At 41.9% G+C, this 19,063-nt stretch overlaps 1 protein-coding gene across 5 annotated transcripts in view; it reads right to left on the reverse strand.

Moving 5' to 3' along the window:
• tmem181 (transmembrane protein 181) overlaps window positions 1–19,063 on the reverse strand; it is a 47,848-nt gene that overhangs the window by 11,876 nt on the left and 16,909 nt on the right. For all 5 annotated transcript variants that reach the window (XM_033025399.1, XM_033025401.1, XM_033025403.1 and 2 more), the window contains exons 5-12: window positions 15,867–15,988; window positions 13,462–13,584; window positions 12,020–12,100; window positions 9,430–9,529; window positions 8,036–8,166; window positions 7,237–7,328; window positions 2,875–2,932; window positions 1,006–1,108 (exon numbers count right to left, since the gene is read on the reverse strand). In XM_033025399.1, coding sequence (XP_032881290.1) covers window positions 1,006–1,108; window positions 2,875–2,932; window positions 7,237–7,328; window positions 8,036–8,166; window positions 9,430–9,529; window positions 12,020–12,100; window positions 13,462–13,584; window positions 15,867–15,988 — 810 coding nt within the window. The remainder of the gene's footprint in view (window positions 1–1,005; window positions 1,109–2,874; window positions 2,933–7,236; window positions 7,329–8,035; window positions 8,167–9,429; window positions 9,530–12,019; window positions 12,101–13,461; window positions 13,585–15,866; window positions 15,989–19,063) is intronic.

The following is a 19,063-nucleotide window of genomic DNA, read 5'->3' on the forward strand; positions in this document are numbered from 1 at the left end:
CCAGGTAATGTGCAATAAGTAAATCTTTTGCATACATTTACTTTACTAAAGTTGAGTTAAAACGTATAGTAAAGTTGCTTTTCAACCAACTTCCAGTGAGCATTTTTAGAATGAACATAGTCTTGGACTGCCAAACATCCAGTTTGCAACATCTAGTTTCCTAGTGAATGTTTCTAATCTAGGAAACGTACACAATTTTTTTGTCTCTACCCCCACCTCTTTTCAGCTTTCTCCCCCCTCGACAATCAGTCTGAAGAAGGGTCCTAACCCGAAATGTCGCCTGTTTGTTCCCTTCGGAGAAGCTGCCTGACCTCCTGAGTTCCTCCAGTACTGTGTTTTGCTCAAAATTCCACTATCTAGTCCTTTGTGGCTTCACCTTAATACTTATGTTGCAAATAGTGTTTCACCCCCAGTGATGTCATTACCCTCGCCCAGTGCCATCCGGAAATTTAGCCCACCAGGAGTGACATGAAGGAAATAACAAGAATAAGTGGAGGATGGAGCAATGTAGGAATAAGAAAGTTTGCAGTGAAAGCAAATAAAAGATACTGCAACTTTTAAAAATATGAAACAAAACACTAGAATTTTTTAGCAGTTCAGGCAGCATATGTGGAAAGAAAAACAGACTTAATGTTTCAAGTTAGAATTGGGAAGGAGAGATCAGAGAGGTAAATTTAAATTGCAGTGAAGGTGGCCATATGAATGGATAAGGTTAAAAGGATATCTTTGGTCAACAGGGCAAAAAGAAAACACAGAAATTACTAAGATAGACACAAAATGCTGAAGTAACTCTGCAGGTCAAGCAGCATCTCTGGAGAAAGCAATAGGTGACATTTTTGATCAGAACATTTCTTCAGACTCTTTATTAGGGGGTGAAGTTGATGTAGGGAAGATGGGCCAAAGGACCCTTGACCGTCCTGAAACTTGCAACCAGGCCTAATTTGTCATTTGAACGGAATATTCTCGATAGATATATTGATTCATGCAGCCATAAATTTCACTCACCAAAGTATGGCATGTTTTTCAGTTCAGAGCATGCCCTCACAATCAGGAAAACCAGATATAGTATATAGACGGAACCAACTATCAAAAAGAAAATCTTCATTCCCTACAAAAGAAAATAATTAAATAAATTAAATTCTTTAATATAACAATGCAAAGAGGAATCTACAACAGAATGCTTAAATGGCAAATGACCAATACAAGAAAACAAAGTTGTATTTTTGTAGCAGCTGATTTATTGTTCTCAGGCTGTTTGCAAAGCTCTTGCTGACCATACTACAAAGCTAACCTGAACCCTTGCTTTACACACACCAAGGTTCATAAACAATGAGGTGATAATCCATTTCCAGTGGTACTAATCCAGTGAAGGTTTTGCCCAAGACACAAAATAAAACTCTTAAGACTTTTCAAATAGGTTGCAGGGCTTCAACAGTCTCAGTTGAAGGACAGTACTTCTCCAAATCTCGTATAGTCGAGGTTACACGTGAAAATCTAGATAGAGGGGAAGGTAACTGAGCCTCGATGGTACGACATTGTCATTAATTTTTATTATTTAATGTAATCCAATGCATCGGAAGCAAGTGACGTAACAAACAAATAAGCATTCTATTACTAACTGATTAAAGGCATTGATCTTTTCTCGAGCATCTTTGTGATGTCTTGTGTTATGCAAGGACAAAATCAGAAGTAATGCAGCAATTCATTCTGCCAATAGTTGAGTTTAGGTTAGAGATAGAGCGTGGAAACAGGTCCTTCGGCGCTGACCAACGATCACCCCATACATTAGTTCCATCCTACACATTAGGGACAATTTACAGAAGCCAATTAACCAACAAACTTGCACGCCTTTGGAATGTGGCAGAAAACCGGAGCACACGGAGTAAGCCCACGCAGTTACAGGGAGAACGTTTAAACCCAAATCTCTGGCACTGCAAGGCAGCAACTCTACCCCTACGCCATTGTTCCACCCTAATGGAATTGTATCAGTTGTGTGCTTCATATAAACAATGGGAAAACAAAATGCTGATTAGTTCAATTCCTACCAGCAATTCAATTCATACCTTTTAAGAATTTGCACCTCAATTAGCTGTTATTGTTGTTATCCATTATAAATATTTTAAAAGTAAGGCTACAGAAATTAATCCAAAGCAGTATGCATTCTCACACCAACAGAAAGCTTCCAGAATCTTTAAACAATGTCAGCAAACAGAACAATTAAAGTATGAAGGTAGACAAAAATGCTGGAGAAACTCAGCGGATGAGGCAGCATGCCAGAGATGCTCCCTCACCCGCTGAGTTTCTCCAGCATTTTTGTCTACCTTCGATTTTTCCAGCATCTGCAGTTCTTTCTTAAACAGTTAAAGTGTGAAGGCCATTTCAGTATTCGCATGTGTTGTTTTTAACTTACAAACTGTTGGCTTTTGCAAGCAAATAAAAAACAATTTAGCAGTCTTGGACCAGTCAATACACTAATTACTCTAAAAAATCTACTCTCTTGAAGACATTGATTGAAATAAACAGCATGAAACAGGCCCTTTGGTCAACGCTGACCATAGATCACCTGTCCATACTAGTTCTACGTTGTCCCACTTTCACATCTACTTCCCACACCACAGGAACAATTTACAGAGGCCATTTAACCTACAAACCTGTACATCTTAGGGATGTGGGAGAAACCCTTTTGGTCACAATGAGAATACACCAACTCCACACGGACAGCATCTGAGGTAAGGATCAAGCCTGGGTCTCTGGCCATGAGAGACAGTAGCTCTATCAGGTTGTGTTTTTATAGCACCTGATTATTAGTACATATTATTCGGAGTAATTATTTAAGCTACATTCACAAGCTTTCAAGACTCAAGAATTCCTCACCTGGAAGTTGCTTGTGTCCACTCTGTATTGATATGTTGGGTCATGTAATTCATTAACCCTGAAAAGATTCCAAAAACGGTTAAAATTAAACAGGAACTGCAAATACTGAAAAGATGAGGAAAAGCAAACAATTAAATCAGTAGCTGTAAAGAAAAAAGAGAAGTTGCAGTGATTTACTCCGAGTTTCTCCGAGAACCTAGAGCTTTACATTGGACTGGATCACCTGATGGTGACTGGCAGCTCCAGAGGGAATGACCAAGAATATGTTCTGGACAATTGGCCAGCATGTCACAGCATGAAAGTATGGAACACACTGGACACCAGGTATCTGAATTGGAAAGAAAAGGAATAGCTACCATGGTTTTGTGCGTGGGAGATTGTGCCTCATAAACTTGATTTACTTTTTTTTGAAAAAGTAACCATGAAGGGTGATGAGGGTAGGGCCATAGACATGGTCCATATGAATTTCAGCAAGGCCTTTGATAAGCTTCCATATGGTTGGCTGCTCTGGGAGATTAGGTTGCATTGGATCCAGGGAGAGGTAGCTAACTGGACACAGAATTGACTTCATGATAAGAATCTGAAGGTGTTGGTGGAAAATTGTTTTACAGATCGGAGATCTGTGGAGTGCCTCAGGGATCGTTGCTGTTTGTCATCTCTATCAATGATTTGGATGAGAATATGCAAGGCATAGTCATTAAGTTTACAGATGACACTAAAATAGGTGGTAGCGTAGACTGTAAGTTCGTTGTCAAGAATTACAATGGGATCTTGATCAGCTGGACCAGTGAGCTGAGTGGCAAATGGAGTTTAATTCAGATAAGTGTGAGGTGTTGCATTGTCGGAAGTCAAACCTGGACAGGAAATTAACAGTGAGTAGTCGGACCCTGGTTGTTGTAGAGCAGAGGGATCTAGAAGTACAAATACCTAGTTTCCTGAAAGTGGCATTGCAGGTAGACTGGGTGAAGTAGGCTGTTATGAGGGTGATGCCAGGACTCGCAGTATTGGGCTCTAGGGAAAGATTGGGCTGGCTTTATTCATTGGAGGGCAGGAGGCTGAGGGGTATTCTGAGGGAGATATATAAAATCTTGACGGGATTAGATAAAGTAAATGCATAGTATTTTCTCCAAAGGTAAATGAATCAAGAAGAGAGTTTAGGTGTAAGGTGAGAGGGTGAAAGGTTAAATAGGAACCAGAGATACTCTCTCCACACAGATAGTGGTGGGTACATGGAATTAGCTACCAAAGGATATTGTTGAAGTAGGTACAAATATAACACCTAAAAGATATTTGGACAGGTACATGGATAGGAAAGATTCAAAGGGCCAGCCAGTGATGAATTGTGGAAGATTATTTACATTAGATTCATGATTCAAGAATTCAATTTAATTATCACATGAACCAATTAAGGTACATTGAAATTTGAGTTACATAGGCCAAATTAGTTTTTAAGAAATGAGACCTTAAGAAATACTTCAAACTTACTTTGGAAATTGACAAACAGAAAAAAACCTGTCCTGAATTTTAATAGTATAGGAAACAAAACAAAATTGTTTCCATGTAATCACCCGCAATAATCAACCACCATTGTCTCTCAAGAACACAGCCTATCAGTTTCATCAAGGGCGGTCATCAAAATTGTCAAACAATGGCTTTTATTGACATGTGTGCAATGATATTCATATCAATATTGCACACAGGCTTTAGTATTTTAAACTTGCAATAAAAATAACCTAATTGTTATTAAAAGGCCTTTATTCATAAAATCCTGCAGGGAAAATAACTTTGGTATAAGAGTATCAATTTTCTAAATCACTTCAACACACTCAGACTTGTGAAACATGATCTCCCCTGCACAAAACCATGCCGACTCCTCCCAATCTATATCCTGCTGCAAAACCACTATAGCCTGATCACTGCATGTTCTTCCATATCTTTTTGTATCAGCAGCAAACTTGGAAACCTTGCATTTCATTCTCTCCTCCAAGTTATTATCGTTCTGTCTGGAACATTTATATACTATTAAAATTCTTGTCTTGTTTGTCTGTCTGTGAGATCAAGGAACTACACGGTACACAGGAGTGCAAATTTATTTGCAGAATCTTAGCTTTTTCCCGTGGTCGTACGTATCGTTTCTTCACATTTTATGTTATATTTTACAAGAAATGTTACATTTTAAAATTTTAAAAAGTCAAGATTTGGGAACAAAGGGAGGATCTACACCAAAACGGTACACGGTAGCGCATATATTTTTGCATTACCTTACGCACCTTTGTCCTGTGTGGTCGTTCCTGTCAAGTTTCCTTCAGATTTGATGTTATATTTCACGTCATTGATATTTAAATGTTTCAAAAAGCCAAATTCCCAAAATAACTGTTACTGTGCTATGAGAGGTTTCTGACAGTTGCAAGGATGATGTCACAATGTCATCTCACAGACCAGTGTGTCGGGGGGAGGGGCGAGTTGCTTTCTTTTAAAAGACTACCACTTGTCAGATGCTGATTTATTCGCCAGCTCCAAGTCTCCATTCACCAGGTCCCCTTTACAGCATTGAGAGCAGCCTTCCTCTTCCATTTCAGGAGTAACAAGGCCCTTGGCCTGATCCTTTAAGTTGAGGCCCTTGGCCTGATCCCTTTCCCTTTACAGAATGGTGGTCACTGTTCCCAAAGTGTTTCCCCACCAACACTTCCACCACCTACTCACTTTTATTTTCTAAGATAATCAAGTCCTGTTCCATCTCTCGTTGGTCTCTCTAAATATAGCCTCAAAAAACCTTCTTGGATCACAAATTCCACTCCCTCTAACGTCCTTGGCAATTCCAGCCAATACTGGCAACATTTAAATCGGCAATGGTAAAAAGTATGGCACGGTGGCGCAGTGGTAGTGTTGCTGCCTTACAGCATCAAAAATCTGGGTTTGATCCTGACCACTGGTGCTATCTGTACAGAGTTTGTACCTTCTCCTCGTGACCTGCATGGGTTCTCTCCGGGAGCTCATTTCCACACACACTCCAAACACGTACAGGTTTGTAAGCTAATTGGCTTGGTAGGGTTGTAAATTGTCCTAGTGTTTGTACGGTGGTGTTGGCCTGTGGGTTCTGATCAGGCAGACTCAGTGGGCCAAAGGACCCGTTTCCACACTGTATCTCTAAAGTAAACTAAAACTCTATTGCCCTTGCATCTTTCTGACATTTGCTTAGATCTGTTCCTTTAATTCACACTGACTATTGGCAGGCCTACAGTATAACCCCTTATTCCTACATTCTCCCCATACGGCCTCATTGGATAAATCCACCAGGATATCCTCCCTAATTACTGCCATTATGTTCTCCCTATTTGGTCATGTGATTTCCCTCCTCCTTTGTGCCCGTTATGCATGAAATATCCCTGCTCTGTAACATTAAGCCCTTCCCTTAACCGCAATAAAATCTTAATTCTATTCACTGATCCATGCTTGCAGCTCATCCGACTTACCTACGAGTCTCACCGCATTAAAATAAATGCAGATGAGCTTTTCTGCCCTCCTGTGCTCACTGACCTGCCTCAGTTCTCTTCTGCTTTTTGGACCCGTTTGATTTCCCCGAAATATTTTACTCCCAATCTGCTAGTTTAGCTTAAATTATCCCGAGTAGCATGAGCAAACCTCTACAAGAATTTTGGACCTCTTTCAGTTTAGGTGCAATAGCTTCTTAGTAGCTATCCCATCTATGCCTCTAACTTTTCAGTTTCCTCCATTTCAAGGGAAACAAATACAGCCTCCAGTTTTTGCACTTAACTGAAAAGTGCCATCGAATGCAGCATTCTCGTGAATCTCCACTGTTCATAAGTCATAGGAGAAGTAGGCTATTCGGCCCATTGCGTCTACTCCGCCATTACATCTGTGCCCTCTTTATTCCATTATATTTGATGCTCCTTTTAAAAATGTTGAAATACCATGCTTGGTTGAGTTATTCAAGTTGTTGTATTACTTATGTGGATTAGAAGAGCAGTCTTACTTTAATGGGTTTTTGAGCAGAAGCCCTGAACCACGGCACAATGCAAATATTATCACTTGTTTACTGAATTTTGTGTGCAAAAAATGACTGCGCCCCTATAACCACAATGCACTATACGGCACATCATTGATTTTGAAAAAAATATGAAGCCTCTTGAAAAGTACTAAATGAATGCAAGCCTTTCTTACAAAAGAAAAAAGACCAATTGTTGCTCTTCCAAATCTACAAAAAGTTACCAAAACATGAATGGTTAACCTGCAATTAACCAACACTTTTTAGTTTATAAAAAAAAAACCCAAGAGATTTCAGATGCTTGGAATCTGCAGTTGAAAGCCAGATGAAAGACATGATTTTAAAATAATACTCACGTCTGCCATATCCCCAGAGTGACAGCAGCCAGCCAGAGAAGACCAACAATAATCAGTTTGGGCAAATAAAAAGTTAAAAACTTCCTCTCTCCCTGAAAGACAAGTAAAAATATTGAGGATGATTAGACCAATAAATCCATAAAATCACAGTTAGCGCTTAACGGGCACTAATTAGTGACAGGGAGGGGACCATGTGGATAGACTATTAGTCAGTGAAGTGAGGTGTTGCCGCGGGGATGAGTGAGGGTGGGGGAAAAGAGATGGAGGAAGGCAAACAACTAGTGGGGTGAAGGTTGCTAGATCTAAGGTGAGAGGGGAAAGATTTAATAGGAACGTGAGAGGCAACCTATTTGCACAGAGGTATATGAAATGAGCTGCCGGAGGAGGTAGTTGAGGCAGGAACTATAACAACATTTAAAAGTCAATCGGACAGGTATATGGGATAAGAAAGGCTTGGAGGGATAAGGGCCAAATGCAGGCATGTGGGACGTTCGCAGATGGGGCATTTTGGACGGCATGGGCAAGTTATGCTGTAGAGCCTGTTTCCGTACTCTAAAGGGCCTGTCCCACTTGGCTGTCATTTGCACGTCACGCAGATGGCACACGAAGATTTTGTACATTACAAATTCCTGCGACACCGCGCGCGCCTGCGCGTCACTGCCTATGTCATCGCGCATCATGCGCGCATCACGTGCGTGTCACGGTGCATGCGTCGTGACGCGTAAATGATATCGCGTAAATTACGCGCAAGTGTGACAGGCCCTTAAGAAGCAATGCATTCTACCAAGTTCCACTGTACCTGCACACGAAATCCATGATAAACACAAAGCCAAAATATCAGCAATGCACAGAGGAATATTGCTTGGAAAAGGTCATCGAGCATTCCTGGAAACCAGCTGCTCACAAGAAATGAGAGTGGGAAGAACGGGTCTAAAAATGAAAGAAAAGCAATATAACTATCAAACATTTTACAATATCTGTGCGCTGCCCCATGTTCTTATTAAAGCATGTTCCTCGTTTGCCATTCTGAGGTTTAGTTTAGAGATTCAGTATGGAAACAGGCCCTTTGGTCCAGCGAGTCGACGCTGACCAGCGATCCTCATACACTAGCACTATCCTACACATTAGGGCCAATTTTACAAAACCCAATTGTACAAACCTACAAACCTGCGTGTCTTTCAAATGTGGGTGGAAACTGGAGCACCTAGAGAAAACCCACAAGGTCACGGGGAAACGAGCACACCCACACGCATGCACTTGAATAGACATCCATCTTTGTTCAGTCACCCAACCTCTCAGAAAACTTTCTCACAGATTGAGCAGATATGCATTGTGGAATTAACATAGTTCCTTAGCAATTACCAGCAAAAATATAGCCAAGCGATTATCAACACTGAATCAATATTATCACAACTGTTAAAAAAATCTGGAGCAAAGCATCACTCTGTCATTAACAGTCACATGAATAGATCCTGATAGGTTTCTCCAATGAGGTCATATAGGGAGAATTTTTGCTGCACCAACTCCTCAAAATGTAAATAAAGGTACAAAGAGCTCACCGGAAAAAGCCAGAAACAAAGTTGTTTATTAACCTAAATAAATAATTTCAATATATGGAAGGATCTCATTCTTCACTTTTGCATAAAAAGAAACCCAAAACAGCAACAAAAAGTTTCAAACATTTCAGAGTAGATCTTTAAAAGAAATATTGAAAAAGTCTCCCACCCTTTTTTCCCCCACTCAAAATACATCCTCGCCCAGATCCTAATTTTTCCAGAAATAAGAACAGACCATGGTTTGTGCTCACTAGGAGACAGGCCACATGCAAAGATTTCCAGTCCAACAGTGAAACAGATCTTAAGCTTGGATTTCTGAGATCCTAAAGAAACATGCCGTTAAATGGGAATCCCAAGAATTTAATGGGACAGAACATAAATTGGGATTCCTAATCTCCCAATGGGATTGGTTGCAGGCATGGACCCCAGTTCCCAATATATGTAACATAATATTCTGTACTCTGTTTCCCTTCTCTATGTGCACGTCCTACTTTACTCAAATATGGTTTGGATTATACTCCTGTGTGGATGCTTTACATGGATAGCATGCAAAACCAAGTGTTTCCACTGTATCGCAGTACAGGTGACAATAATAAACCAATAACCGTACCAAGAAGTGCACATGAATAACACGTACCATTATAAAGCAGTAATAAAGGCAGTAAGATAGACATCCATTTTTGTTCAATCGCCCAATCACGCATTGAAAACTTCCTCAAAGAGTGAGCAAACAGGCACTGTGGAATCAACACAAAATTCTTTAGGGATTACCATTTTGACATTTAGATCTTTCAATCAAGATTATCACAAATTTATGTGCAAAACACCACTGTATCCATGAAGAAAGGCATGTCCAATAAACAAATTCTAACTACAGCTGCGAGATGGGATGATGTATTAAATGATCATCACATAAGATTAAAAATAGAAAATGCTCAAGACGTACAGTTTAGTTTAGAGATACAGCATGGAAACAGGCTCTTCAGCCACTGAGCATGCCAACCATCAATCACCCCATTCACACTAGTTCTGTTACCCCATTTCTTATCTGCTCTCGACACACTAGGGCAATTTTATAGAGGCTAATTAACCTTCAAACCTGCGCGCCCTTAGGATGTGGGAGCAAATCAGAGCATTCAGAAGAAACCCGGGAGAACATGCAAACTCCACACAGACAGCACCCGAGTCAGGTTCGTACACAGGCTCTATCGCTGCGCCACTGTGTCATCCAGGCAGCAGCTGATAACGGGTGACACCAGGGATAGTTATAGAGATTTCAGTTACCTTAATGGGATACAGTCAGTGTGAAAGGAATAGAGGACACGGAATTCCTAAACTGCCAGTGTATAGCAAGCTCAAAAGTAGTACAAGGACCATTTCTGGAGTTTCAGAAAATAAGGATGAGGAGTGGAAGGAATGTCTGAGGAAGATTTAAATAAATCTTAATTCAGTTAGAGTTAGCACAATTATGGAAAAGAACTAAAACAATATCGGAGTAAAGTTTCTAAAATAACCTGACCAACTTCACGAGATTATGAAGTGATTCAAAATGGACTGGAACTGGATACTTGAAGGAAGCTCCGTTTTAGACCAATAAGGCTCACAGTGAGCAGATTCAGATAACCAAATTTGCACAAAAAATGGTGGGACTGCCCAATATAGAGTCCGGAGATGACAATGTGAACAAAGGTTTCAGGTTAGAAACAAGAACGGAAGAGAATAGGAAGTCTTAGAGGATTATCAAAATTAAAACAGTGAATTTAAAAGGAAAAATTTGGAAAGCTATAGTGGTGGGAAAACAAGATCGAAATAAAATTTAAACCCGCAAGTAGATATGCAGGAAAAGGGTAAGAGTATCGCTCAGTGTGTAGCAATCACACCCCACTGCTTGCTTCCAAGCATCCCTGCAACATATCTCTCTAAACTGCAAGGAATGCAGGCCCAAACTGTCTAGTCTTCCTATAGGACAACTCTCTCATCCGAGGAATTAGCCAGGTGAGTCTACTTCGGACTGCCTCCAATGCTATTGTATTTTCTTGAGATAAGGGGACCAAACGTGAGCATAGTATTCCAGACGTGGCCTTACCAACACCCCTTACAGCACCAACAAAACCTCCCTGATTTTAAGCCCCAACCCTTTTTCAATGGCCAATATGCTTGTTGGACCTGTCAGCTAACGTTTTGTGATTCATGAACAAGAACACCTTTATCCTTCTCAACTTCACACATTTGCAGTCCCTCTACATCTGCCTTTTAATTCCTCTTAACGAAGTGCATGACCTCACACCAAACCCATTTGCCAGGTTTATGCCCACTCACTTTATCTATATCCCGTTGCAAACTCACAGTATCCTTATCCCACTACACCTTTCCATTTATTTTGGTTTCATCTGCAAATTTGGAAACCTTACATACTTTCCTTCCTGTAGGTCATTAATGTAAATGGTGAACAAAAATCGGCCAAGAACTGATCCTGTAAGTTCAGTAGGCTCCACTCTTTCAAGCTTCTCTCTCTTATCCCCCTCCCTCCCCCCCCCCTCCCTCCCTTCCCCCCCCCCCAAAGAATTTGAGCAAATTTGTCAAACATGATTCTTTCATAAAACCATTAGGTTTAATTACATTTAGTTTTCCTAAGTGATTAGCTACTCTTTAGACTTTACAGATACAACGCCTTGAGACTCTTGAAAGGTGTCCTTGAGACTCTTGAAAGGCGCCCATAAATAAAATTTATTATTATTATTATTAACGCGGAAACAGACCCTTTGACCAAGAGTCCGTGCCGATCAGCGATCCTACAGTAACTGTCCAATACACTAGGGACAATTCATAATTTAAAAAAAAAATCATAGCCAATTAATCTACAAACCTGTACGTCTTTCAAGTGTGGGAAGAAACTGTAGCACACGGAGAAAACCTACGCGGTCACAGGGCGAATGTATAAAATCCATACAGACAGCACCCGTAGTCAGGATCGAACCTGGGTCTCTGGTGCTGCAAGGCAGCAACTTTACCACTGCGCCACCCAAATTTTATGATTATTGACACCAGGATTTTTGCCAATGGATAGTATTTGATAGTCAGCATGGACATAGTGAGCTGGATTGTTGATTTGTGTGCTGAATTAATCTAGATCTATTTCATTTTTTAATGTCAAGATGGAAGCTAAGTACTATTATTCAAAATATCATCACCCACCAAAATACAAATCTGGAACACATTGTACTTACCGTAACCATGAAAGTGAAAACGACGAAGATAAATCGGAACCAGATCTCCACTTGTGAAAATGAGGCATTATACATCTTCAGCTGTCGGGAGATAATATAACACAAGCATTAAATGATTCTCCAGAAGCACCCATTTCTTCCCTCCTGCTGCCCCATCTCCTACATTCCATCCTCTGGCTTTACAATTTGCAACTCTTCAATCCATCTGTTTCACATCTTCTGCTTTAATCTCTGGCCTTTGGTCCAACCATCTGCCTATCAAAAACCCACCGCCTGTGTCAACCTATTATATTACCTGCCATGCTTTATCCTGCCTTTCCTCTCTCCCTGCTTACATCCCCCCCCCTCCCCAATTCAATCAGTCTAAAGAAGGTCCCGACTCAAAATGTCACCTATTAATGTTCTCCAGACATGCTGCCTGACCCGCTGAGTTATTGCAATTGTGTTTGAGGTTGGTCATTGTGATATAGGAAGTGTGACTTTGTGCAATTGAAGCTCCCAGAACAGCAATATCACATAGACCAAATAATATATTCAAATCATTTTCATCCAGGCTTAAATTACATTTTAATTTCCTTCTCATCCAGTTATTAAGAAAGAGTAGATATGCAATGTCCATTTAGAATTGATCAAGCTGCCATCTCCAAGCAGCTTATACCACATAAAGCTACTTAGTCAATATACAGGAGGCTGCTTCATCCGACCATGTGGCTGTCGGGATGGAGAAACAAGGAACAGCAGATGCTGGTTTATAAGAAGAGACACAAAGTACTGGAGTAACTCAGCATGTCACAGACAGTCTTTCTGGAGAACACGGTCCCAACCCGAAACATCACCTAATCATGTTCTCCAGAGTGACTGCCTGACCTGCTGAGTTATTCCAGCACTTTGTGTCCTTTTGTGCATTAACCAACATCGGCAGTTCCTTGATCCTACAGGAACTAAACCGAGTTGTTGAGACCTTTAGCTATGCTTTTTTGGCTGTAGAGTTCTCCGGTTGCCAGCCTAAGATACCTGGAAATCAACAATAATTGTACAAGACAGATTTCACCAAACCCCATAAGGTTGCCTATCAAAGAATGTCAGTCAAAACATGGTATTTTCAATAAAGCAAATACAAAATGAAAAAGAGGGGAAAATTGTTGACAGAAAAGTAAAAACGTATAATATAGGTATTCTGGAAATTATGTGTTTAAGTTACATGTTAAAATCTCACACGGTTCCATTTTACAATAACTTAAAGGCAATGTAGTTAAATGAACAATATATAACTAGCCACACCAGCAAGGTGCATTTGTGAAAAAAACTTTACACACCTTTGAACACTATAAGTAAATAAGGGATCTTTGAAAGATGTGTTTACATATACTGTTTGTAAAAACAAAGGATTTAAATTCACAAAACAGTGGATATCGAAAAACAAAAATGGATGGTGTACTTACAGTGAAATTCACATCTTTAATTGGAAACTCTGAGCTCACTAGATTGTAAAAGGTGACAGTGATCACATACTCTGTGTAGTTCAGATAACCGAGATGTAACACAATTATTTCATCACAGAGCCGCTTTGAAATAAAATAAAAATGCCGATTAGTTATATAACAAAAAATAATAATCAGTTGCAACAGTAATAATCAAGTAAGTTAATGGTAGCTGAATGATATATTACAGCATGATGTACACATCCAACTTTTACAACTTTTGACCATATTTATGCTTAAACGAAAAGTGGAGATGCTTATGTTTATAAAGCATATGTTATAAACATGTAAAACTATACAAATACTTTCACGAACACTAACAAAAGCAAATTACTTCAAAAATGTTGGAAACCAGGAAATACTAGAAATAGCAGATGGACAGCTTGTGGGCGGCACAGTGATGCGGCTCATAGAGCTGCTGCCTTACAGCCCCAAAGATCCTGGCTCGATCCTCACCTTGGTTGCTGCGTGGAGTTTGCATGTTTCCCCCCTGTGACCACTTGGGTTTCTGAGTGTTCCGGTTTCCTCCCATATATTCATATACAGTACATATTAGAAGTTTCTATGCTCACTTTGAAAGGGAGAACAACAATGCACTTGCACTGGTCCCCCCAACCCCTGATGACATTGTAAGCTCAGTCGCTAATACCCATGTCAGAAGATCCTTCATGAGGGTGAATCCTCAGAAAATTCCCGACCCCGACAGTGGACCTGGCCACGTTCTCAAAATCTGCATGGACCAACTGACTGGAGTTTGCGCGGATATCTTCAACTGCTCTAATGTCCCAGCTGATTTAGAAGGACATCCATAATACCAGTGCCCAAGCAGAGCAAGGTGTGATGCCTCAAAGAAAATTGGCAATCTGGCTAACTGCAGAAACTCATCTCCACCTTGCGTCTACCACATGACAACAGGCATGCCATGATCTTAACTAAATGAGTACAGACTGATCTGTGAAATAAGAGCCTTGTCTCATTTCAAGAGTTAAGAGTGTTTTATTGTCATGTGTTCCAAATAGAACAATGAAATTCTTACTTGCAAGCAGCACAATATATGTAAACATAGTACTCTGTAAACAATTTAAAAAAAATACACACACACTCACAAACAAATAATAATTGCAAAAAGACATAACCAAGGCCCCCAAGTCTATGTAGTTCAGAGCTTATTTGGAGATTGTAGTGTTTAATAGCCCGATGGCCATAGGAAAGAAGCTGCTCCTGAACTTTACAGTTTTTAGGCTCTTATATCACCTTCCTGATGGCAGGAGTGAAATGAGTGTGTGGTCAAGGTGGTGTGGGTCTCAGATGCTGGCTGCCGTTTTGAAGCAGCCACCCTATTGGGCGGCCACGGTTGTGCAGCGGTAGAGTTGCTGCCTTACAGCAAAATGCAGCACCCGAGACCCGGGTTCGATCCCGACTACGGGTGCTGTCTGTATGGAGTTTGTACGTTCTCCCCGTGATCTGCATGGGTTTTCTCCGAGATCTTCGGTTACCTCCCACACACCAAAGACGTACAGGTTTGTAGGTTAATTGGCTTGATAAAAATGTAAAATTGGGCAAGTTGGTGATATGCAGAGTACTGCCCTGCCGACTACAAAATTCAGAAGGTTCAGAAGGTTATAAGTCCGTTCATGGACCCAATAGGTTAATAGGTTCCTTTAGTGTCATTAATGGGGAGGTCAGTACCGTGATGGACTGGGCAGTCGATCCTTCCTATTCCAAAGTCCACAATCAGTTCCTTGGTCTTACAGACATTAAGAGCAAGGTTATTGTGTTGGCACCATTTGGTCAATCAATCGATCTCGCTTCTATATTCTGACATCTGCAATTCTATATTTTTAATTTTTAATGACAGTAAACAAATTTATCAGTCATTTGGATCCTGCAATGTCTTTGTGGCAGGGAACTAGAACACTGAAAGGAAACCTCAGAGAGAATGTATAAGCTCCCCACTTTTAACACACGTCAGGATCGAAAATGAAGCCCTAGAGCTTTAAGAGAGCAGCACCAACCTCGTGTCCAATTTTATAAATATCTTAAGAGCAATCTCCCAATGTATAAAATAAAAATCATGACTTTATTTTTAACTTTGGAACTCCAAATGGTAGGTCAGCAACAGGCTAATTGGCCGGGGCAAAGTTCGTCATCAGAAAAGAGGGTGTAAAATGGGGACCTGGCAGGAACTTTGTAGATTAGAATTAGATAGGATTTTCTCATCTTATATTCAACTTTATAACAACCTGACCCAAAGATGAACCAGTCCCCACTATATTTCAGTTACATAGGTACAACAGTTAAAAAAAAACTAGAGGGTGATTATCAGTTTATGTGAATAGTTGTGATTAACAGTTGCCGAAACTTACATTTGCACAGTGAAGAGACCGAGTGTGGTTATGGGGATACACCCTGATGTTTGGTACACTGGTGTCTTGCATGACTCCACTTATTGTAACCATCATGGACACATTCTTCCGGATCTCCACAACTGAAAAATCAAAATTGTGATTTAATAGGCACTTAATATTTTTATATTATCGCCAAGAAGATACTGTAATCCTGTGGTTTCAAATTAAGTAGTAAATAAAGTCAGTTAAGTCCCCCAGAAGAACAATTGAGTCAGTTTACAGATCAATGGATTATCCAAGTGCACAAGCATAACCTGAATTGGGCATCACCATTTTAGATAATGCTGCGTTCATTATAGCAATGGTCCTATATGGAACATTTAAGGTATACAGAATTCGAGGGCCTCACTTGAATTGTGTACACCTGTCATATGCTTTCACTTTTTTTCTTTATCAAATGCTCAATATCCCTTGACATCCAGGATTCCCTGGACTTGCTGTCATAACCCTTCATCCATACAGGAACACGTTGTTCCTGGACCCTCACAATTACATTTTTAAAACACTCTTAATTCCTGGCGGTAGATTCACCTGCAAGTATCTGCTCCCCATCTACCTCCGCGCCTTTTTCTATGGGCAGGAGTCCTCACTACCCAGTGATGACCCCTTCTCCACCGGTCCTCCTCCTCTTGGACTCAGAACGGCCTTCTACCCTCTCTAGAACCCTTTATTTCTAACTGCCGACGTGACATCAACCGTCTAAACTTTTCCACTCCCCTTACCTACTCTAACCTCACCCACTCTGAAAGTACTGCCCTCCGCTCACTCTGCAGCAACCCTGACATTATAATCAAACCCGCCAACAAGGGAGGTGCCGTGGTAGTCTGGCGCAGACACCTGAGAGGCCAGGTGACAAATTTCAGACACCTCCTCTTACTTATCCTTGGACCATGACCCCACAGACAAGCACCATGCCTTAATCTCACACCATTTCTGATTTCATCACTTCCAGCTGTCTGCCTTCCACAGCCTCCAACCTTATCGTTTCCTTGCCCCACACAGCCCGGTTTTACCGTCTCCCCAAAATCCAAAAACACAACTGCCCTGGCAGACCCATTGTTTCTGCTTGCTTCTGTCATATTGAAATTATTTCCACGTACCTCGACTCGATCCTATCCACCCTGGTCCAATCTCTCCCGACCTATGCCCAAGATACCTCTACTCCGTTAGCAGAGCTGGTCCACACCCTCAACAACTTCCCTTTGACGCCTCCCACTTCCACCCGCATGGGCCCCAGCTGTGCCTGCCTCTTTGTAGGGTACGTTGAACAATCCGTGTTCCAGGCGTACATCGACCCATTTGCCCGAACTCTATCTCCGTTACATTGATGACTCGGTGCTACCTCCTGCACCCATGTAGAACTCATGGACTTCATAAACTTCACCACCAAATTTACTTGGACCATCTCCGACACCTCCCTCCCCTTTCTTGATCTCAGTCTCCATCACAGGAAATAGACTATTGACTGACATCTATTACAAACCCACTGACTCCCACAACTATCTTGACTACACTTCTTCCCACCCTGCTTCCCGCAAAGACTCTATCCCCGACTCCCAATTCCTCCGTTTACGCCGCATCTGCGTCCAAGATGAGGCGTTCCATACTAGAACATCCGAGATGTCCTCATTCTTTAGGGAACGAGGGTTCCCCTCCCCATCATAGATGAGGCCCTCACTCGTATCTCTTTGGTACCCTGCAGCTCTGCCCTTGCTCCCCCTCACCCTGGTCACAACAGAGACAGAGTCCCCCTAGTCCTTAGCTTCCACCCCATCAACCGTCGCATAAACACATAAACCTCCGAAATTTCCACCATCTCCAACGGGATCCCACCACTAGCCACCCCTTTCCGCCTTCCGAAGAGACCGTTCCCTCCATAACTCCCTGGTTAATTCATCCCTTCCCACCCAAACCACCCCCACCCCAGGTACCTTTCCACTGCAACACCTGTCACCATACTTCCTCCCTCGACTCTGTCCAGGGACCGCAACAGTCCTTCCAGGTTGACACAAAATACTAGTGCAACTCAGTGGGACTTGCAGCATCTCTGGAGAGAAGGAATGGGTGATGTTTCGGGTCAAGACCCTTCTTCATGTTAGACAGAGGTTCACTCACACCTCCTCCAACCTCATCTACTGTATCCATTGTTCAAGATGTGAACTCTTATACAACGGTGAGACCAAACGCAGACTGGGCGATTGTTTCGCGGAACACGTTCGCTCAGCCCGTCTGAACCTACCTGATCTCCCGGTTGCTGGACACTTTAATTCTCCTTCCCATTCCTACACAGACCTTTCTGTCCTAGGTCTCCTCCATTGTCAGTGCTAATGCAAATTGAAGGAACAGCTTGGGCAGCTTACAGCTATTTCGCTTGGGCAGCTTACAGCCCAGTGGTATAAATATTGAAGGTACACAAAATTGCTGGGGAAACTCAGCGGGTGCAGCAGCATCTATGGAGCGAAGGAAATAGGCGACGTTTCGGGCCGAAACCCTTCTTCAGACTGATGGGGGGTGGGGAAAGAAAGAAGGAAAAAGGGAGGAGGAGGAGGAGCCCGAGGGCGGGCGGATGGGAGGGTGGGAGGAGACAGCTAGAGGGTGAAGGAAGGGGAGGAGACAGCACAGGCTAGCCAAATTGGGGGAATTCAATGTTGATGCCATAAGGACGCAAGGACCCCAGACGGAATATGAGGTGCTGTTCCTCCAATTTCCGCTGTTGCTCACTCTGGCAATGGAGGAGACCCAGGACAGAGAGGTCGGATTGGGAATGGGAGGGGGAGTTGAAGTGCTGAGCCACCGGGAGGTCAGGTAGGTTATTGCGGACTGAGCGGAGGTGTTCGGCGAAACGGTCGCCCAACCTACGCTTGGTCTCACCGATGTAAATCAGCTTACATCTAGAGCAGCGGATGCAGTAGATGAGGTTGGAGGAGATACAGGTGAACCTTTGTCGCACCTGGAACGACTGCTTGGGACCTTGAATGGAGTCGAGGGGGGAGGTGAAGGGACAGGTGTTGCATTTCTTGCGGTGAATCAAAATAAATATTGATTTCTCTCACTTCAGGTTGCCCTGGCATTCCCTCTCTCTCTATCTCTCCCCCGCCCAAGTCACACTAACTTCTCATTTTCACCCGGCAAACAGCTAACAATGGCCTGTTTCC

Source organism: Amblyraja radiata, chromosome 8 (genome assembly GCF_010909765.2).
Source record: "Amblyraja radiata isolate CabotCenter1 chromosome 8, sAmbRad1.1.pri, whole genome shotgun sequence".
Taxonomy (NCBI): Eukaryota; Metazoa; Chordata; class Chondrichthyes; order Rajiformes; family Rajidae; genus Amblyraja; species Amblyraja radiata.